The sequence below is a fragment of the Netta rufina genome (assembly GCF_964035555.1).
Source record: "Netta rufina genome assembly, chromosome: 15".
Taxonomy (NCBI): domain Eukaryota; kingdom Metazoa; phylum Chordata; class Aves; order Anseriformes; family Anatidae; genus Netta; species Netta rufina.
In genome coordinates, this window is record NC_140138.1 from 7,035,806 (window position 1) to 7,057,720 (window position 21,915).

At 48.1% G+C, this 21,915-nt stretch overlaps 1 protein-coding gene across 4 annotated transcripts in view; it reads left to right on the top strand.

Moving 5' to 3' along the window:
- The window catches only part of MGRN1 (mahogunin ring finger 1), a 50,968-nt gene that overhangs the window by 15,549 nt on the left and 13,504 nt on the right, over positions 1-21,915 (top strand). For all 4 annotated transcript variants that reach the window (XM_084295986.1, XM_084295987.1, XM_084295988.1 and 1 more), the window contains exons 5-8: positions 7,867-7,984; positions 11,966-12,032; positions 15,538-15,590; positions 18,946-18,993. In XM_084295986.1, coding sequence (XP_084152112.1) covers positions 7,867-7,984; positions 11,966-12,032; positions 15,538-15,590; positions 18,946-18,993 — 286 coding nt within the window. The remainder of the gene's footprint in view (positions 1-7,866; positions 7,985-11,965; positions 12,033-15,537; positions 15,591-18,945; positions 18,994-21,915) is intronic.

Below are 21,915 nucleotides of genomic sequence, written 5' to 3' on the forward strand. Positions count from 1 at the left end.
CCTGTGTCTGGAGCCTTTTTAGTGGCAGGGAATTTGTGGTGATCTGCTTCTGAACAGCTCAAGACCCCCGTTATCCTTAGTTTTATTTATTTTTGTGGTTGTTTCCATTGGTTTTGGTTTTGGAAGTTGCCAGGTGGGCCTGTTTGGCTTGTGTTCCCTATGGCAGTCTCGCCAATGTGCTTTAGCACAGCCTTCCCTGGGGATCCACCCTCATCTTTGGGTAGCGGTGGGTGTGCTCTTGGGGAGTTAGCCTGTAACCTGGCTGCCTTGGACAGTGTGATGTTTCTTAGTTTGTCCTTTTCCTTGGCTTCAGCTTCCCTGCAGCTGGGTAGAAAGCAGAGAAGAGCTTGGCTGGGGACACCGTGGTAACTGCTTGACTGCTCACCCGTGAGGACAAGGCTCGGTGGCATTGAGGCAAAACAGTACCTGTCACCTTCAAAACGCCTTACAAACAAATTTCCTGTGAGAATCTGTGATGCTAACTAGTTTTCTAGTTTTCTAGTCAGAGAGGCAGCTCTGCCCCTCTGGTGGAGGGGTTCGGCCATCTCACGTAAAGGCTTCCTGGGTTATCGCAGTGCTCCTGGACAAGGAGTTGGAGGGGACTTGAGGATGCTGCTGGCTCAGCTGGTGCCGGTAGCATGAAGGACACCTGGCCGAGGTGGATCAAGGAGTGGGCTCTCACAAGTGGAGCTTTGAAATGGAGAAATAACTCCTGGGGAGAAGCAAATGGAGGAGACCAATGATGGCGTTTGGGATGACGCAGTGCTGGAGACTTGTGGCCTGCGCTGCTGGGAGCGAGCTGGGCAGGGATGGGGTCCCTGGCAAGACGTTTGGTGGGACAGAGAACCTGGGATGTTGAGTCAGAAGGATATTTTAGGGATGGGGGATTAGTGAATGATTGGGTTTGATCAGCTTGGTGAACTCTGGGGCACAGGTTTTGGGCAGGCCAGAGGAGGTGTGCATGCAGGAGCTAGGCAAAGGGTGACCAGGGTGGGCTAAAAGGTGTGAGAATCTCTGCCATAGCGCAGGGGAGGCATGAGCATGCAGGTGTGGAAGCTGCGTATCAGCTACTTGCTAAGCCTGTAGTTTCCCTCAGAAAAATGAGAGGAGGCTCTATGGCGTTGTCCTTGCAGGGCTAACAGTACTTCTCAGCAGTTCCTAGAGAACAGTTAGTTGAAGGAATTCTCCATCACAGCCTGCCTTTCCCTGCAGTGAATGATTCACGTGTTCATGCCCTCAGATTGGTTTTAGGGGACAGGTATGTTTTTTGGAGCGGGCTACAGAGGTGTTCCTATTCTTCCTGTGTGTGCTCACTGAACTCATCCTTTCCTTTCTGGCAGAAGCCCCGATGTGCACACTGTTAGGCTGTTCCTGGGAGAGCCCCCAGGAATTTTCCAGCTGTAGGTATCCTGCTGACTAGCAGGAAGGATTGTGCAGTTAAAACATGACAGCAGTGGTTGTTTCCTCAGGGGAAGAAGTCAAACCAGCCCTGTAGCTGGAAGCACTTAAAACAGCCAGCTCTGAAGACGTGAACCATCCAGGCAGATCAGGAGCTGATGATAAATATGATGTGAGAGATCTGAGTTTTGCAGTCCATTCTTATGACAAAGAGTTTCCTCTTTGGGCAGAAAAGATACTCTTTCGTGTCCTAATAATATTGCCAAACTGTTTCTTCATTATAGAGAGACAACGCAATGAAAACAGTCCAGTTTAGCTCTGTCAGTCCTTGCCCTTTTTTAGGACCGTGCTGTTTGTGTTGCTGATACACAAATGGGTGTACTGGAATTTTTAAAACCCATTTCCTTGTTTATTTTGCAATGCCTGCTACACATTACAAACATCCTACCACAGTCTTTCAGGCTGACAGTGGACGTGACACTGCAATAGATCATGTATTTCGTCTGCGTGTGGCGGTTTGAATAGTTGGTTCACAAAATGAAATCCGAGTGAAATGTGTAGCTCAGCACATGGCTGTTTTCACTAAAGCTTGTGTAGGAGAGACAGCGGCACTCGTATTCCTTTTGGTTATTTAATAGCCTCTGTCTATTCAGGGCCTTTGAAAGGTGCTCTTGCTGTTTTTGGCTGGTGACTGTGGTGATTAATATGAATTCTTTGTGCAGAGAGATTTCTTCTGTGTGAAGAAATCAGAGGCAAGTGCTGTGTTCTGCTAGGCACAAGCCTTTACAGCCAAAGCCTGCTTTGATCCATGCAGACACCAGTCCCCAAGGGACCGTAGTGTACAAAGTTCACATGTTGGAAAGCTAAATTCTATAGATTTCATTGAACAGACAAACCCGCTGTCTTTAATAAGAGTTCTGGCCTTTGTGCCTCCCTCTGTAGCTGTTGTGTAAGTACCAGCTTTGAAGCCCGCTTAGAGTCGTGAGTGCAGCTCTCCCTGCAGTAAGCTCAGCAGCTGAGGCTAGATGTCTGCAGGTGCTGGAGCAGGATGTGGATGGCGAGGTTTCAGTGGCACGGTAAGGTGTTTGTTTCCTCCCGGCCTGGAGTGGAAGTTTAATCCTGGGTGGAGGTGGGGAGGAGGAGAGAGCACGTGTGGCAGGGACTGTAGCACGCCAGCCGAGCACCTGATTAACTTCCAAACTGCGTGGGAGCTCCTTTGGGCTGGATCTTGCCTAACTCTGACTGAGACCTGGGTCTGTGGCCTTCTTACGTTTTGTTAGTGTTTGTTTTATCAATAAAAAATCACTTTGTGTTATTCGGGACGCTTGTTCAACTTCCTTCTTCCCTGAAAGCTGACCTGTCAGATCCTGTCCTGAAATGGGAGATGTGCAGGTGGAAGAGAGAGGCACCAATGTGCTTGTTCCACACCAACTCCTGGCCCCTTTGAACATCAGCAGGACATGACCGGCTCCCTCCTCATCACTTGTAAGAGGACCTGGAGCCTGCCACGCAGCCACAGCCTGCAGCAGTGGAAGAGCTGGGTCCTGAGTTCCTTTAAAGCTCCTGTGCGGCTCCTCAGTAACTCTGGTTTGTCGTCAGTTCTCTGCAAACTGCCAAGCAACATGCAGAGCTGTGCCGAAGGAAGAGAACTGTGCTCTCATTGAGAGGCTCCTCCAAGTGCAGGCTATCTCACAGCTGTTAGTAACCAGAAATAATACCTTGGGGCCACGGTGCTACTTGCATCCTGCTGTTCCTTGTATGCTTTCCTCTGAGGAAAGGGGACAGGACAGCGCTGTGCGCGACTCAGGCATGTTGGCCAGGGTCCTTGCTCGGTGCTTCTCAGTCCACAGACCCAGCACACTCCTAGCAGGAACCATCTTTTTGTGCTTCCAGTGAGCGTGTGGCAACAGAGCTCAGCTCAGCAGGTTCCCAAGCACCAGCATGTCCCTGGTGGTTTGGGAGCTAATTAAGGTGCCCAGCAGCAAGCCTGGACTGTGTCTGGGGAGAAGCTGCTTGAGCCACAGGCTGAGCTTCTCCTCGCAGGCGGTGAGTGCTTCTCAGCTGATAGTGGAGGAGTGAGACTTGGGAAATAATTTGAATTTATTTCCTGTTCTCTCAAAATCCCTGTGTGCAGCATCTCATCTGCTGGTTCTGTTATACAGCTGGACTTGGGGGCTGGAAGGGTTTGGAAGGGGGAGGAAGCAGTCAACGTGAAGTGTAAGTTTTGCTCTGTGGGAGTGAAAATGTGTCAGAGGTTACAGGAGGAGGTGAGGTGCATGAATCTGGAGGTTGCTGCTGCAGGCAGTCGTGTGGTACCTCGCATTGTTGGGGATTCTCACAGCTGTCAGGGGGATCCGAGCAAACAAACAGGTTTAAAAAAAAATACAGACCGGGATTTCTGTTTGGAACTGATCTCACAGGACAAATCTTCATTGTTCTGAGCTGCCAGCAATCGCAAGGCAGTTTTTTTAGGTCTCCCTTCTGGACCGTGAGCTGTCCTCTGCAGAGCTTCTTCACTTCTTCAGAGCTTGCTGTAAGCTCACAGCACCAAGGGCAGGGAAGAGAAGACTTGTGAATACACCACTGGCTGCAGGTCTCCAGGCATTCAGTCTGAGTGTCCAAATCCAAGGCTGACATGCTTTTTGGCAGTGTGGACCAGACAGTAAAAATTTCCAAGGCAGAAATCCCAATTGGTTCACTTGGGGAGGCTTCCTTGGTATTTTTGTGATGCTCTTCAGCTCAGGAAATCTGCGTACCTGGGTTGTCTCCTTTCTCAAGGACTTAGAGCAATGTGTGCCAGCAGAACATGGATTACAAACGTGTTTTTTTTTTCAGCAGGCATGCTCTCTGTGGAAAGAAACATGAGTGATCTGGAGAGATGTCAGAGTTGGCATATTGTTAGATACCTTGAGAGCTTTTTAATCAGAATTTCTGAAGGGGCTGTGTCTTATCTCAGCAGCTCCTACATGTCTTGATTGTGATCTGGTTTTCTCTTAAATATTTGGTGGGAACCTTATCTGACCCCATTTCTGCTAAGACTTCTGTGATTTTTCTCAGTAGGGCCCCCTTGCACGCTCTCAACTTGGAGGAGATTTCTGCCTGGTGCGGGAAACTGTCCAGATGAGAAGATACTAAAACATTCTTCATGGCCAGCCTAATGTGAGCTATGGGACTTCTTCCTAATACCCCCTTGAAGTGAAAAGGCAGATGGGTGGATTTTCTCATTAGTTCAATCCTCTGTAGTTGTGGTGTGGACAAGCAGAGATCTCTGCTCGTATTCTTCTGCCCCATTCTCCCTGGGCAGTGTTGCTTGGTTTCCTCAGATACGCCATTTTGGGCTTCTGGAGCTGTTATATGCAGATCCTCCTGCCTTTGTGGTACTTTCCATGAGTATATTTCCCCCTTTTTCCCAGTGCTGCTGCAGAGCATGTCATCCTGGCCACTTGCTCCTCCTGTGCCCTTCAGTTCCAGTAGGTTCCCGACTTGCTGTCACCGTAGATAAGCCCCTTTTCCATCCCCTGCCTTCCCAGCTGCACAGGGAGAATTGTGCCTCTCTGCAGAGCTGGGAAGCTTTGAGAGAGCCACAAAAGGAGCCAGATACAGGCTTGCTCTATTCATTGTGCTTGACAACTCAGTAAATAAAACTTCACTCAATCGCTCGCTCTGTAATTCACACACAAAAGATCTGTCGTTCTGATCTCTCCCACACCGTGCTTTAAATGCAAAGGATGGAGTGAGACCTTCTAGTAAAGCAGCACAATTTCAGCGCAGTTCCAAAGTCTTTGAGGGTAAGGCATTGTCATAAGTAACAGTGCACCTACCTTGGCAGGAAGAACAGTGCACGTGGTGATCCTGCTCTTCATCATGGCCTTTTAGAATTTAACATGGATCTTGTGACACTCGGTAAGCCTGGAAGCCCATTGCCTCCTGAATCCTCAGAGGGTGCTGGAACTGCACTAGCTTCCAGGGAAATGCAGCAGATCGTGACAGTGGGGAGCCTGGATTTTCCTCTTGGATACGAGAGGAATTAATAAGTATTCACCATCTACTGGTGTTCAGGTTCTTATAACTTCAGCTGCCAAACAAATCTTAATCGTTGTGCTTTAAATCTCTGGATTGGATGATGCTGGCCTGAGCCCTGGAGGGCAGCCAGCCATCCCCGGGGGGCTCCTGCACTCTGACATCAGGTAGGGAGGCCCGTAACTGGCAGGGGTACGGGTGCTGAGTGCCTGTCCCCCCCCCCCCCCCAAACCAAGGTGGGTGGATGTGGGAGCGGGGTTCCTTTGGCCTCTGCATCAGCTGGGTCCTGAGAATGTGCCTTGCCTTTCCCTCCTGCTTGGGGAGGGGAGCGCAGCAGCTGGGGTGCTAAAAGTGCATTCAAAAAGCAACCAAGTGTGGCTGTGGGGAGGAGATTTAGGGAGGTTAAGTTCTGAAAGCAAGAGAGAAAATGTGCATGAAATAGTTTTGGCAGGAAGCAGGGGCAGCTGCTGCTGCACCTTGTCCTCTAGCCACTGGTGGTCGTCTCCCCCATTACATCTCTGCACGTGCACTGCTCCTGTTACATCATCCACGCTCTGGAGTGTAAACTTTCTGTAGCTGCTTTTGTAGTTTAAGGCTCAGCTGTGTCTGCTGTGGTCATCTCTGCTGGCCTCCAGCTCGGCCTTTTCTTCAAGGCAGGCGGTCTCAGGTGTGACGCTCGGTTCTGCAGCTCTTGGCTGACCATGCACCTTGAGCTTCTCCCGTGGCTTTTGCTTCACCACCTCTGGCAGTGAGCTGCCCGGCTCTTGCTCCTTGCTTACAGAGAGCAGAAGGTATTAGCTCTGAGGCAGAAAAGCTTCGTGTTGCTCTCCTCTTCTGGTGTGCTGCACTCCTCCACAACGTGTGGTTAGGCTGGAGCAGCTCGGAGCTTTCCAACCTTTGCTTACATAGCTGGTGGTTTGTGAGCTGTGTCTGTGTTTCAGAACAGCTGAATGTCCTCAGGAGCACCGAATCCTGTTTTACAAGCAAGGATTCTCTTCTCTTTGCCTTTGTGCACGCTCTGTTAACTGCTCTGCTCAACAGGGCTTCATGCTGAACAGGCCACAGCAAAGCAGTGCCTCCATTCCCCTCTGGTGATGTCCTCTGTGATAGCCCAGTCGAATTAAGGAGAAACTCAACGTAGGATTCCTGGTTCTAATGCACCACCCGTCCCTGTAGCCTGTCCCCTGGCTGACGGGTTGGTCCCAGCCAGCAGCAGTCGGGTTTGAGCAGTCAACAGGGCTTCAGGCTTGCAGCCGCCCAGCGATGTTTGCAGTGGCTGGAAGCCAGCACCCTCCCAGGCTCGCTTTATGAAGCTCTGCCTAGGAAGTAAGGGGTAGTGTGTGGGAGAGGGAACATCCCATTGTCCCGACCGCCTGGTAACGTCGTTCTTGTGGAGCTGCAGCTAGACCTGTCTGTCCGTGTGCTGGGGGAGCTCTGCTGTTTCTGCACTGTAAGCCTGTTGGACGAGGGCTCTTCTGCTTTCTGTGCAGTCTGCCAGCGTGCTCTGAACACACTGATGGGAGCTCAACAGCACAAAGGCTGGAAGTAAAACCAGCTTCAGATGTTCCCACCCCACTTTGGAGTCCACTGCCTCCCCTCCTGTGCCAGAACCGGCGCTGTGAGAGGCTGTGCACCTCCGGCTCCGAAACCACCCGCCCGAAAGGGGCCAAAATTCCTGGTTTGCCACTGAAGCCCGCTGCAAGTCACTCACTGGGCAGCAGGAGGTGAAATGTCTCTTGGTGCTGGAGGTGCCCAGTGGGCTCTGCGTGCAGAGGATGCTGGCTGGTAGCGGTGCTCCCCCTCTCAGAGGTGTTTGGTGTGTCAGTGCCAGGGCTCGAGACAGCGGGAGAGCTGTGACTCCCCTAGGTGGCACCCGGGACTGATGGGGGGCTCCGTGGGGCATCTCTGGGGAAGCACGCGAGGAATGTGAAGGGCTGGGGAGTCAGTCCAAGGATGGTCCCACCAGGATGGTCCCGTGCCAAGCAGTGTTTCTCACTGCAGACCTGTCCTGCAGAGCCACGGGAGAGCTTTTGGTGCCGTGTTGTGTGCTGATGCTGTGTGATCACTCCTCGTTCTTCCTGGGTTTCCTGCAGAAAATAACTGTGTGCTGGGTGGGAAGCCAGCATTGCCTCGGCTCTGGATTTAGTGAGCTAGCTTTTGCTAGGCTGCTGCACCCCACTACTCCTCTGATCCCCGGTGTTTCCAGGCAGGTCAGTATGGATCCGATCAGACCTTGCCTGTCTGCGCTGCTTTCCCTTCCCCACGCTCACCATCTTGCCTTTCCCTTCCCTTTTTGTATTCCCTATGAATGGCTGCCAGCCCCTGCCAGCTCTGCCTCTTAGAGCTGCCACTTTCGATTCCTGAAAGGCAGACAGGCGTGAATGAATGAGAGCCTAGCAGAGAGCAATCACTTGTTACAGCAAGTTTTCTTTTCCCCCGTTTCTTCAGATACAGCACAAAGAATCCCTCTCTGCAGTCTGAGACGGTTCATTACAAGAGAGGGGTAAGCCAGCAATTCTCCCTGCCTTCCTTCAAGATTGATTTCTCGGACTGGAAGGATGATGAGGTAAGTCTTTCCTTGGTGCCCCCTTCTTTCCACAACTCCGTTGCCCCAAAAGCACTTGTCTCCACTTAGTGTCACTGAGATGTAGCTGAAATGTTCGCACTCACAGCTGCTATAGCGTGTTTTGTGGGTACGAGACAAACAGGGCCATGGGAAGAGCAGATACAAACGCTGCCTGGGAACTTGGCAGCTAGGTGAGGCAAACAGGAAAGAAAAGAAACCAAAAGCAGCGATTTCTAATATCACTGATCAGCTGGCATCCCAACAGCTGGCGCAGGAGGGAGACTGCAGAGATTGGCCCTGGAGCTGTTCCAAGAGGAACCTGCCGCTCTTCAGCCTTGTTCTCCCTGCCAGCCAAAGAGCTTATGGGAACAAAAGTGCCCCTGCTCATTTGCTAAATATTTCCCAGTTACCTTGGGATAGGGTTGCTAGAAGCTCTGAAAAGCTCTGTCTTGATTTTTATTTATTTTTTGCTGGTCCTCTAAACCAGATTCTACGATGGGGTGCGTGCAAGACAATTCACTGGGGGGTGAGAAGAACTTTAGTAGCAAATGTATATAATTCATAAATCAGCACACATATATTAGGAGTGCGTGACCACAACTGTTTTACTGATGGGAGTGAAAAATCAAAATAGCTTGGAGACTGCTGTTGTAAGAGTCCTGTTTAAGGGCTGTGTCCTGCATTATTAGCAAGCAGTGCTGTGCTGTGGGGGGATATTCTCCATTCCAGGACAGATTCACTGGTGCATTAATACCGAATAATGGGATGCCTTCCTCCTTTTAGTTTAACCTATAACTGCAAACAGGCGAAGGTTTGTTTTTAATTAAGCTCTGTGGCTTTTGCTACGTAGCAAGGTCTATGGAGTCCTGTTAATTTTGATATCTTTTCAAAATTCCAACCCAGGCAGTAACTCTCTGCTTCTTGAGCCTCTAGACTTTGGTCCAGGGGCTTCCCCTGCATGTTACACAGGGCAGGGAGGCCTTGGTCTTTGACCTGCTCTGTGCAACATTGCCTGACGACATTCCTGATGCAGAGGAGCTGGTCTGTAGCTACTGATAATATATTTGTTCCTGCAGACCCCTCTCCTGGGTCAAAACTGATACAGTGCTCGTTTCTGCTCCCAGGCCTGTATAAGGGCATTGACTATGTGGACCCTGGTAGGAAACGCTACCTATTAAAAAAAAAAAAGTCATCTTTCATGTATTTTGAAAAGATTGAATAGCTATTGTCTTGGATTTACAGTTTTAACTAGAATCAGTCCCGCGCTTTAACAAATGCTGTGGTGGTTACCAAGAGCCTGCAGAGTCTGGTCTCCTGATGTCCTGGCTTCTCTGCCAATATATGATTTCACAAGTTCAGCCTACAAAAGCCTGGAGGAGCTGCTTTTCAACCCCTTCTGTCATCTGAGAGAGCTGAAAAGGAGGAGCTCAGATCCCTTTCTTTGTAAAGAAATTGAGAAAACTAACTTTCATTTTTGTTCCTGCCAGCAAGGTTTTAATTTGAGTGCCAAAGTCATGTCCCTTTAATAGCTTAGAGGGAGAGATGCTGTGGAAAAGTAAGGTTCTAGTCCCTTTTGCTTGATTCTGCTGCATCCTCTGATCTTTTTCGTTGGTTTTATGGGGGCTCTGGTTGTGGAGAAAACGTGGAACAAGCAGCGTGAATCAGAAGAGTTTCTTCTCCCATTTTGGCTGTGTTACTCTTTTTCCTCTTAAGTCCAGTAAAATGCTAAATCTTCCTAATTGTCCACTGAAATGCAGCACTTTTATCTGACAGCTGGCAGAGCGTTATCTTTCAGCTGGGTACAATTACATGCTTCAGATTGCTTTCCAACTTCATTGTTAGTGTTGTCAAAAAAATAATAAAGGTTTCGTTCATATTTTTGTTCAGTGCAGTGCTCACATATGATGTAGTTTTTGGCTGGCCAACAGAACGGAAAATAGTGTTACGTTGAGTTGTTATGTGGAAAAACTTTATAAAAACACAATTCACTTTGTTTTTGTAGCATATTGGTTTGCTTGCAGACTGTAGCGTAAGGCTTGTGTTGACAGTTATTTTCAGGTCCCAAAAATGATTGTGAAATGGACCCTCGAAGAGAATGTCTGAGAATGAAAAAGTTTGTCATAAAGCAACCACAATTGGATGCTTTACTCTGATGTGACTTCCTCTTCAAGGGGACAAAAAGTAACTTTTGTCTTACAAAAATAAATCAGAGCAGAAGGCAAAGCAAAGCCATAAGCTTCTTGCAGCAATGTTAATCCATCGTCCTTAGTGAATTTTATTTTCCTTCTGGCATGCTATAAGAGTTCCAACATGCAAAATAGAAAATAGTGGCTCTATGAATCTCTTCTGACAAGTACTGAGAGGTTAAATGAGCTTTTTATGTTCTCTGTGTTACTTTGCTGTTTTGGAAGGAGATTCTGGTAGTTTGAAGGAAGAAAAAAATCGTTATACAGTGAATGAAAATAAGTATCCCTCAGGTTTGCAGAGTAGCTGAGACAGCAAGGATCAACCCATAAGGTCTTCCAGTGCGGGCTTTCCATTTGAAATTGGATATGCACATTTGAACAGATGTGTGCATGTACAGAGCTTCATAATGCAGCTAAGCGTTGTTCCTAGAACAGGCACGTGCAGGTTACGTGTCTCTGGGCCACTCAGCTTCTGCAGCAAGTAGTTTACAGAATGGTAACCTCGGGATTTCCTCTTCTCCCACACATCCCATGGAAGGCTGGCAGGTTCTTGTAGTCCAAAGCCCAAGGTGCAGCCAGGCAGGTGATGAGCTACGGCACACCTGGTGCTGGATGCCAGGGTGTATCGTGTCCCTGTGTACCGTCACCATTCACTTCAGGGTGAACGTTTCGATTGCAGTTCATTAGAGGAGGAACCATTTTCAGCAATACTAAGGCTTGCAGTGAGGGTTGCCTTGCATCACATCCAATCTGAGTGTTTTGGGTTTCCATTTGTGTCAGTGACCAAGATTATCTGAATAATTTATCTTTTGAGAGGCTGGCTGGAGGAAATGGCACCACAAATGGTGCTAGGGCATAGGGAAGGAGCAGGAGGCTCTAAAGCACTACTTGAACACTGCCATGGTGCTTTGAACTGAGTCTCAGTTTTCACAGGGAAACTGAAAACAGACAGCCTGGAGCACCACGGTGAAATGACATCTTCTCTCTCAGCAAGAGATAAGATGAGAAAACCAAGTCAGTAGTTAACAAAAAACACCAGAAATCCAGTTTCTGAGCCAATCCATTCCTGTCTTAGGACAGTGTTTGTAAGGTTGCATTTTTCTTGTGTTTATAAGATCACATGGAGCTTATGAAGTGCAAGGCAAAGGAAGAAATTGAGCCTAGTTTCCTTGCACTCAAGTGAGATCTTAAATTCTCACTCTTGTCCATCAGAAGGTCGAGGATCTGAATTTCATAACATGCCAAGAGATGGAGGTCAGTCTGATGCTTCTTTAAAATGTGGTGTGAGCTCAACATTCCTTCTACATCTTCAAGAACTTCATGCAAGAGTGTTTTTTTTTGTTTGTTTTTTAGTGTAGAGAGCATAATGTGTACTGCTGGTCTATTTTGACCAACTTGTCCAGCTACAAATCATACAGGAGATTTTTAGGATATATGAATTAGTGAGAAAATTCAGGCTGAGATCCTTTGCTTTGCTAGCCACTGTTAGTGTTTAGTGTCATCTCCCTAGTGGACTTCCTTCAAAAGCTGTTGGCTGAATTTCACATCTTCCTGCTCTATCAGGAATTCACTGTGTTCCTTTGATACCAGGGATTGTAGGCCCTGCAGAAAGGGTTACTTCATCAGTAAATAATGAGGAAGTTTCTAAGCTGTAGTGCTTGCTGAAGTCTCGTTATCTCAGAGCTTGTAGGTCAGAGCTGGATATCCTGTAACTTCATTCCTTTGATGCTAACGCTATTGCGAGTCTTCAGCCTGGTGTGAATTGTCTAAACTCGACTTGTTTCTTTTCCCTCAGCTGAACTTTGACTTGGACCGCGGTGTGTTTCCTGTGGTCATCCGAGCGGTGGTGGATGAAGGGGATGGTAAGCATGGCTTGTTCTCGCTCAGACTTCTTCTGGCTCTCCTGCAGGTTACGTGACCCTTCAGGGAAGGCCTCATTCTCCAACCGTGAAAACATTTTACAAACAGCGAAGGTTTGGGTAGCTTTTCCAGAATAAAAATTCCCCTTAAATCCCACTTAATTAAAAGGGTCTGTCTAACCACAGACTCTTACATAAAAACATACTTTTAAAGAAAACTTCCATTTTTGACAGGAAAAATGGCCAGCTAGTAAGTGGTGGAATAGTGTTTAGGAGACCTAGGGTAAGGTCCTAGCTCTGCTGCCATTGCCCAGCCCAAATTGGAACAAATGACTCCCTCTCTCTGAGTTTTACATTTGTAGAATTATAATGCAAGGATGGAGTCGGTCTGTTCTCCCCCTGTGAGGTGTAAGTTATCTTTGTAAAAGCTCTAGCTAATTGTAGGGTTGGGGGGCCTTCCGGTAGGAAAGGCCAGAGAAAAAGAAAGGTCCTTAAAATCCTCAGGCATCCTCAGAAAGAGAAAAAATCCATTGATGATTGTATTATTTATTGCAATTACTGTGCTCTGCTTCTTATGTGAAAGTGACCAGAAACGAACTGCATTATTTTACAGTCCTCTGAGCAAAGTGAAACAGAGCTGGATGAGACAATTTAAAGTATGACTAACAAAGCATGGTGCAACATAAAAGAAATTACTTTTAAAATGCATCTATTTTTAGTGATTTCAGGCACTGTTAATAATACTGACGTACATATACATATATATACTTCTTGACCATAGATATAAAACACCTTCCACTGTGTATTGAGCTTTTGCCAACATATTTGTACTTTCTTATGGTGGGCAATTCTAGAAAGACCAAAAATAGAACAGGAGGCAGCATGGGAAGCATACATTTATGCACATACCATGTCTGCTCTAAGCCAATAGTGTGCTGTCATCTATTTTAATAACCTGGAAAGGCAACTGCTTTTAAATCCTCTCCTGGAAAGAATATCAGCACAAAAATATGTGACACTCAAGTGAGATTGGAGGAAATTGTTGTGTATTCTGGTTCTTTTTAAACTGGTGAGACTGGAACGAGCTGGCCTTATGTGTCTGGAGTACCTTGGAAATTACAGCCAGCCTGTAACTACTTGTGTTAAATAAATTTGAATGGCAAATTAAAACAGCAGTCAGCAAGATGTTGGTTTGGACTGAATTCTGACAGAAGATGTTTGCATTCCTTGAAGTTGAGCTTGTAATATTATCACTCACCATTCCTGGCAGTGGAATTGCTCTCAATAAAAGGTACGGAAATCCTTAATGGAGGGAAGGTGCCGTGCACCTCCAGCTGTATGCATTGTGAGTGAGTGGGATATGAAGGGAAGCATTATCTCTCCTTGGCTATTCAGACTTCAGTCAGGGTCCTGAATTTCATGTACTGAGCGAGCTAGAACAGACTAGCTCTTGGCTGGCAGGGAGGGAGCTTGCAGCTGAATTCCCAGCTTTAGCCCTCTTTTCTATGTGCTGTTACGTTCCTGATTGCACCCTAATTGTCAGACTGTTCTTGCAGTGAATTATCCAGCAAAACTGCAGGCTTGGACTCTTATCCCATGTTCTGCTGTTTCCAAACACAGTCTCTGTGCCAAAATCCAGTGAATGGTTCCCCTTGTTGCCTCTGCTGTTCTGGAGGCCCAAAAGAAGCTATGAAGCTCCCATCCCTCTTAGACATCACATGAGTCATTTCCTTCAGCTTTTACCTTCCTGGCACAGAACTCATAGCAGCATTTGTACGTTCTTCTGCGTGTGCTGAGCACAGGTTCCCCTAGGCCCAGGTGGGGCAAGGTGGTGACATACCTTTCCCTCCTTCAGTGACTCCTCCAAGACCTCTGCCTCCCATTCCCATACAATGAGTCTGAGTGTAGTTAGGCAAAAGAGTCCAATCAGCTGGAGCTAAAATGAACTTTGGAGTCTTCAGCCAGAGAAGTTGAGATTGTGCCTTGGTTTCCCCTACTTGGCACCTGTGTTTCCTTGTGTTTTTGTGTGCAGACGGTGCCACGAATGCAGTCCAGAAACCTCTGACAGCCCCTTCTGAATGCTGTCAGAGGGAGGCCTCAAGGTTAGAAGAGGGAAGGCAGGATATATGTCACTGGGGATTAAATCAGATAACTGGACAGAGATGTTTTCCTGTCCAAAAATGATATGAGAAATAAAGGTTTTACAAGCATGTAGGATTAGGTGGTAATAAAGTGGTGTGTACCAGGGCTGGAAGGGCTGCCAATTGTTGTTACACCAGATGGATTTATTCATCTCTGTGACATATTCAGGTAATTAAAAACAGGAATACGAGGGAAGAGCAGAACCCCACTGAGCTTTGTTTTACTTTCCCTTTCCACCCTCTGGAAACAAAGCGGTGTCGTTCGTCGCACCGATATAACCAAGGCAGGTAGACGAAGGCCATGTCTGTGCAGGGCCCGCCACAGTCCTGCTGGGTTTCATTGTCCCTCAGGACTGTGAAGGGAACCAAACCGAAGGCGAGGTTCGGAGGGGGAAGAGGCAGAACTGGACACGGCACTCCTGGTGTGGCCCCACCAGCGCTGGGTGGAGGGAAAGGCCTCTGTTGGCCTTCTGGCGGTACCTCACCCCGCAGCCAAGAGCACCGTCAGCCATCTTAGCAGCACAGGTGTGTGGCTGACGCACGTTCAGCTCAGTGTATACCAGGACTCCCAGGGCCTTTTCTGTCAAGCTGCTTTCCAGCTGGTGTTCCCCCCCAGGTGCAGGACTCTGCACTTGTGGAACTTCTGCAGGTTTTTGTCAGCCATTTCTCCAGCCTGCTGAAGTCTGCCTGGATGGCAGTGAGAGCCTTTGGTGACCCAGCCACTCTCAGTTTTGTGTTGTCTGTGAATTTGCTGAGGGTGCACCCTAACCCGTCATCCCAGCCATTAGTGAAGATGTTAAAAGGACTGGATGCACTATGGACCCCTGGAGTGCTCTGATCATTGCTGGCCTACAACTAGACTTTGTGCTACTGACCACTGCTCCCTGGGTCTGGCTGTTCAGCCGATTTCTGACCCACCTCACTGCCCGTCCAGCCCATACTTCAGCGTTTTTTCTCTGAGGGTCTTATGTTGTACAATGTCAAAGGCCTTACTGACGTCCAGGAAGGTAATATCCACTGTTCTCCCCTCATCCATCAGGCAGGTCATTCGTTATAGAAGCTTATCAGGTTGCTTAGGCATGAATTCCCCTTGATGAGTCCATGTTGACTGCTCCTGAGGCTTTTCTTCTCCTTTATGTGCCTGGAAATCGTTTCCAGGATTAGTTGTTCCATCAGTTTCCCAGGGATCATGGTGAGGCTGACCCATGTGTAGTACCCCAGGTCCTCCTTCTTTTAAACTGCTAGGAGATGAGGATGCAATAGGTGACAATTTAGTCCATTTTAGTAAAAAGACAAAAATTCAGCTCATGATGGTGCCATGTTTGTGTTGTTTTCAAGGCTTAACCAGAACTGTTCTCTCTTTGCAGTGGTGGTTGAGGTGACAGGTCACGCCCATGTTCTTCTGGCTGCCTTTGAAAAGGTAAATGAGTTCTTTTCCCTCTGTCCATGTAATTGTATATGTAAACCTTTCCATGGGTCATTAGTTTGTATTTATATACCACTTAGCACAATGGAGTCCTGGCCTGTGACTGGGGTTCCTGGCTGCTATTGTAGTACAAATAATTGCTTGCAGCAACTGCTGTGCAGCCTGTAATTATCACTTGTACCTGAGCTGGTCAGTCAGCTGATGGTAGCTGGTGTTTCCTGTGTGTGGGGAGAGGGTGTGCCTTGCTGTCTGTGATGTTTGCAAGTGGTGAGTGTTGACCAAGGCTGCTACCATGCAGTTTACCAGGGCCTTGTGATCAGTTTGCAAAACTGGATCTGCTGTGTCCAGAGCCTGTTGCACCATCGTTTGGCCTTAGTTTACAAGTAGGACCAAGCCCTTTTAAGGAGTTAGGTTACATCCTGCATAAAGACTTAGGACTCTACCGCTTTTCAGTGGCATGTTTATATGTAGCAGACGGCCACCTACACGGTGAGGCTAAGCACAGGCAGTGATAAATATCTCTTCCCATGGTACCTGGACCATGCAAACAGTTAAAAAATCCATAATCACTCCATGTTGTCTCTGGGGTAATACTGCAAACGCATGTCCTGGGCAAGTGACACATAAAGGGACGTCCTAAGATGATGCAAGAGATGCTGGAGCAGAGTTGGGCATGTAGAGGGAAGCAGCATCAATGCTGTGCTGGTAGGGACTCTATGCTTCTAGGCTGGCATGTGGGCTGACTTCTCCTCGGACTGCTTGGTTCCTGCCATGTCCAGGAGTAAGTTGCCAGGTCTTAATCCTGCTCCTCCCAGGTGGATAGTGTGGATGGTGACAAGCTGAGTCAGAAAGCCTGGGAAGCACAGTCAGTCCTCAGGAAGCCCTGTGGTTGCAAGGTGCCCTGAGTGTTCCAGTCACTCTTTTTGTTGGACTCAGTATGTGTTGAACTTACTCCAGACAATTAGGGATTTGTGAGAAATGAGATGGGCAGCTGCTGCACCCCTGGAACTAGGGCAGGGTTGTTGTTCTTCTGGTTGCCTCATCCAGCTGATACCGAAGAATGTGAGCACTCAGGAATCCCTCACTCATTGTTCAGCAGCACCTGGGAGAGGACGGTGTGGGCAGCAGGCACTGGCCAAGGCTGTAGAGTTTGAAGCCCTCTTGGTGGAACAGCACTGTAGACAGAGACCTAGCCCTGCAAAAGGAATGGTCAGCCATTTCTGAGGAAAGAAAAGCGTATGAGACCACGAGCTTCCTGCACGTTGCAACCTGATTTTGAAGTATTCCATATGTGTTTACCTTCCCCCTCTGTGAGACTCACCTGTGTTCCTCTGGCTGCTGCCTTGAGAGATTTTTGGTTGTAGCTATTTTCAGATTGTTCTGGATCTAGAAATGCAAGTATAGTTTTTCCTTACAAGGAGTGTGTTTAATTGTTGTTTTCCTTGTATCCAAACCTAGTGCTGTTGCAGCAAGTAAGCCCAGCCTCTGTGGTCAGGGAGCAGAGCTCTCCCTTGGACTTGGATTTGTCCCAGTTTCCCATTGTAGCATCTCATGGCCAGCACTTGATAATCGTGCCTAACAGAAATATCTGTCCCCAAGGCATCTTCCAGTGGAGAAGGTCTAGTCCCCACAGTTGTGAAAAATAGCACCTGGGCTGTGACTGATATGAGTAGGTGCCACATTGACCTGTACATGTTAAATATGCTGGAGATTGTTGTAGCTGTTGTGATGTTTTCCAGTTCAGTAATGTTTTCAGTCCCAGACAGCTGTAAACCCTGAGCAAACAGTAACGCAGCTGGCTCAGGGGCAGGAAAACAGTGCCAATCCCTGCAGAGTGGTCTGGTGAGTATTGGGAATGTGTTAAATATGAGGGCAAAAGTGAAGCTTTGGAAACTTCTGACTCATGAGTTTGGAAAGTGGCTTGAACTGCTCCAGCTCTGCAAGAAGGATTTCAAGGATTATAGCTAATTTCCATGGACCATGCAGAGCTTCTGAGCTCTCTGGATACACAGAGATGATGGCAAATGTCCCTTTGTGTTCAGAGAGCTGAACAAAGATACAACAAAACACAACCAACTAAAGCTGGTCAGGCCATTCCCTCAGTGCTGTCTTATGTCCAGTGTCCAGGTCTGAGTTCAAGGAATGAAGCTGCTTCCCTTATTTTTCCTGTCTGTGTGCTGTGAGAGGGAGGTGCTGTCCAGTGGGGCCAATTCTTGTGTCTGATCTTTTAGCTGAACGCTTAAAACAAGATCAAAATCTTTGCTTTTATTAAAGGTCAGAGGGCAAAGTGCTTGTTGAGTTTTCTCTTCCCTGCTTAATTAAAATGTATTCCCCATCCTTAGAATAACTGCAGCTTTTGAAGTGTAGGTACATAAATCCAGAGGAGGTTCTTGCTAATAAGCACTGCTCCTGATTGCTGGAGCATTCTCAGAGAACTGATAGACCAGCAGGCCTTGGTAGCTTGCTATTCGTGTGCATCTTTAAGAGCAGAATAGCAACCTTGACACTGGCCTTGCAGGTCTCTCAAAGGCAGAAACTTGGCACTTGACACTTTGTGTTTGCCTGGAAAACATCAATGTTTTGTCTTCTGGTGTAATGTTGTTGTCTCTTTCTCCTGAAACTAATTCAGCAAACAGCTGCATGTCTGCAACTGTTCACACCAGCAGGGCCTGATGGAGTTTCCCCTGAATCTCCTTCCCTGCTCTCAGTGCTCTGGGGGAAGAGTTATTTGGATTGGGTTTATTTGGCCCATGTGGGTGATGGAGACAATAGCAGCACACTTCCTAACACTGGGTATATGCAGGATTGGTCCAGCTGTGCCTGCTGCCACTGAGCAAATGAAACGCCAGAGGTGGTCAGTGCATCTCTGAAGGTGCTGATGTGGAGCACTTGGTTTAGACTGCATCTAGTGGACAAGTCTGCTCAGCCCCTGCCACCCCCAGCTTTCCTGGGGCTCTGGCCTCAGGAGTGGCTCTGACTCTGGATGTTATCTAGGGTGTTAACAAATACCTCCTGCCAAATGTTGCTGGACTTGCTGAAGAAGTGTTCGCACCCAGTTGAACTGCTTGCAACCCGAAAACATCCGGTGTGCCGGTGGATTTTTGTGTGTGCTCCAGTCCCCCTCAGCCAGGCTGAACCTGAGCCAAGTCCATCCAGCTCCGCGCTGGACAGGACCAGGAGCATGCCAACATCCTGTTCCACTGCCTGCTGGGAATGACTGCTAGTCAGGTTGTCCTGGTTAGATGCATGTGCCACCCTTCCCTTAGCTAGCAGTCAGTTTTGGTCATGAGTCTGTCTTAATTTGTACACCTTGACTGTTTAATGCATTTCTTTTTTTTTTTCCTCCTAGCATGTTGATGGCAGTTACTCTGTGAAGCCATTAAAGCAGAAGCAGATCGTGAGTACCTGTTTCCTGTTAATTAAATACATTTACTGGTGTCCCACAGATACCCAGCTGTACCCAACGGGAAGCTTTGATGTTCGTTCACCAAGAGCCCGAGATCTCTGCTGGTTCGCTCTGATAACACAAGCAAAGGCAGCGAGCTGCTGCTTAATGTTAGGTTAGATGTTGTGCAGCTGGGTGTGTTGGGGAACAAATACTGCAGCACGGGGCTGGCTGAGCAATTGTGTGGGTCTCTTTGTCCTTCTCTGGGAGTCAGGCACTATGTATAGATCCAGGCTTCCATAGACGTTCCTGCCTTGCATGTGTTTGTTGCTTGAATACAGAACTGGCGGAGCCCTGCTAGCTGTAGCACAGAACTGATGTTTCCATCTCTGCACAGGTGCAAGTAAATTAGGTTTACATAAGTGAGCTTAAGCACTGTGTGTGTTAGTAATGCGAAGCACATCTGTTTGTCCACGCTGCCCAGTGGCTTTAGGTTGTGTGTGTTGTGCTGTGGAAGGATATCTTTTACCCTGTGTCCTACCCAGAGGCAGAAAACTGCTGGATTTCCACATGCGTATGCATTAAGATACTGGGGGGTCTTGTGTATGTCTTCTCCCCACACAGGCTTCCTTTTTGTGTCCATAATATCTGTGGAGATGTCCCAAGGGACTGAGGCACACATAATAAGGGGAAGACAGGAGAACATTAGGGTTCCAGAGCCCTCTTTAGCCCAGCCCCGTGTGGTGTGATGCACAGAAGCTGTGCAAAGCCTCATCAAGACTGTAATTGCATGCTGTCTTGCACAGAGGGAGGTACATAAGCAACTGCAAACTGCTAAGATGGCTAAGAGTTTAAGCTTCTGAAAGGAAGCTTGGTAGAGATTGTGCTGCAAGGATCAAATTGAAATGTCTTGGAGAAAGAGAAGAGATAATGTAAAAGTTAGGAGTGAGCTGGTCAAGTGTGTCTGGGAGACGCCCTGATTCCTGAAAAACTCTTAAATAGCCTGACAGCTCCAGTATGCGTCCTGCCTTTGTGTGAAGGATAATGCTCTTCAGGTTAGGTCAGCTCAAGCTGATGTGAATCTGGTGCATGGCCTTAAGAGGCAGGAATTCAGCAGATCATGTACTGGGAGCAGTGGGATCTCTGGTGGTCGCTCGTTCTCACAGAGCAGTGCTGTATTTAAAACTTGACCGAGGTGAGGGGACTTTCAGTACCTGACCAGCTTCCTCCCACCATTCCTGCGCCTGTTGGCAGTGATCCTTTTCGTTGCTGGAGCTCTTGTCAGGTCTGAGAATTACTCACTCGATTTGTCTGGATTCTTCCCACATCTTGTGATTTCTTCTGTGTTGCTTGGAAACTTGGCTGTTGCCATCCGTGCTGCTGTGACCTCCATCCTCACCACAGTACACGCACCGTGCAGCAGCCTCCTTCTCACCGTTGTTCCTAAGCATGCAGTATGTGCGTTGTCATCCAGGAGGGATAATCACGGATAAGGTTAGATTTGTGCTTCATGCTGCAGAAGTGCATTTTTGCATTGTCTTTTTGTCCTCCACTCCCCAAACTTTATGCTCTGAAGCTCCTCATCTTCTCCAGCTTTACTTCCTCCAGGCATCGTTCAGTTCCTGGCTTTTTGGTGCTCACTCCTCCTCCTCAGGCACTTCTACGGTACTTTGGACTACCCCGTTTTCAAGAACCAGCTCCCAGTGTGGAGGAACTGACAGACGGTCTTCCCTTTTGTCCTCTAAAAATCGTTTTGCTCTGACTTCCGGTTGCCTTTTTTGTTCCAGCATGTTATCTTGTCCGATGACTGCGTTAGGATGAACAGTCCCTTTCCTGATGCAGATGCAAACTGGCTGCCTCGAAGCAGCAGCTGTAAATGGCTTTCTGTCTGCAGAACCTGTCTTGCAAACTGCGTTCAGACAAAATTTCTAAGCTGTGTTGAAACCAGGTGCTTACAGAGCTGGTGTTTGGGGCAGAAGGTGCAAATTTCTTGCCCTTGACAGTTTATTACAGTTTGGAATAAATGTTAAGTACAGCGTGGTTCGGTCTCCCTGGACTGGCCAGAACTGCACGAATCAGGGTCCCTGCACCCAGTGTTGTGCCACAGCCCCAGCGCGAGCTGCTCAGCTTGCTTGCTGTGGGGTGAGAGCCTCGAGGGTGTGGGGAGACCGGAGGGCAACGTGAAATGTATCAGGCGATGAGCTGTGGTTTTCAGTCAGCCACCGTCAGCAGTTACATGACCATGGAAGACAAGCTGGAAGAACAGGGAGCTGGTTGGTTTTCCTTTGAGTCCACTCCAAAAAAAAAAAAAAAAAGGATGGGGAAAAAGAAAAAAAGCCTCAGGCTTCCTGTTCTGGAATGTCTATACAGACAGGGGTCCTTTCTCTGAGAAGACAGAGCTCCCTGTCGTGGGCCTTCATGAGGGTCAATTGCTACTGCTTGCTAGAGGACATTTTTCATTATTGAGCTTTGGAGATGGAAGTCAGCAATCCTTCAGGCCATCCACACGGGCTGCCCGTGTGTTGCTGCTCTTTTACCTGGCTCTTGGGCTGTGCCCTGGAGCTTGCGTTGCACTGAGGCATCTGTCCCAGGAAGGTGCCCGGTGAGGGTCCCCCAGGCTCACTGCAGGGTGCGTGCTGAGGGGTGGTCCCTTCACCGTTAGGTGTGTGCCGTGTTTCTGCTTTGTGTTCCACTTGAGCTGTTGCTGAATGATGGCCAGGATTCCTCTCATCTAAATTAAATGGCCTTTCGGTACCAAGAAGGTCATTAAGTGTCTTGATTAGATGCTTTCTGATGAACTCAGGGATGAGTCATTTGCTCTAAGATGGCCCAGGTCAGAAAAGAGCCACCAAATGGTGTCAGGTACTCATGCATATAAAAACTGCGCAGCAATTCACCGTCTGTCTCACCAGTGCTGTGCAGAAACTCCCAGCC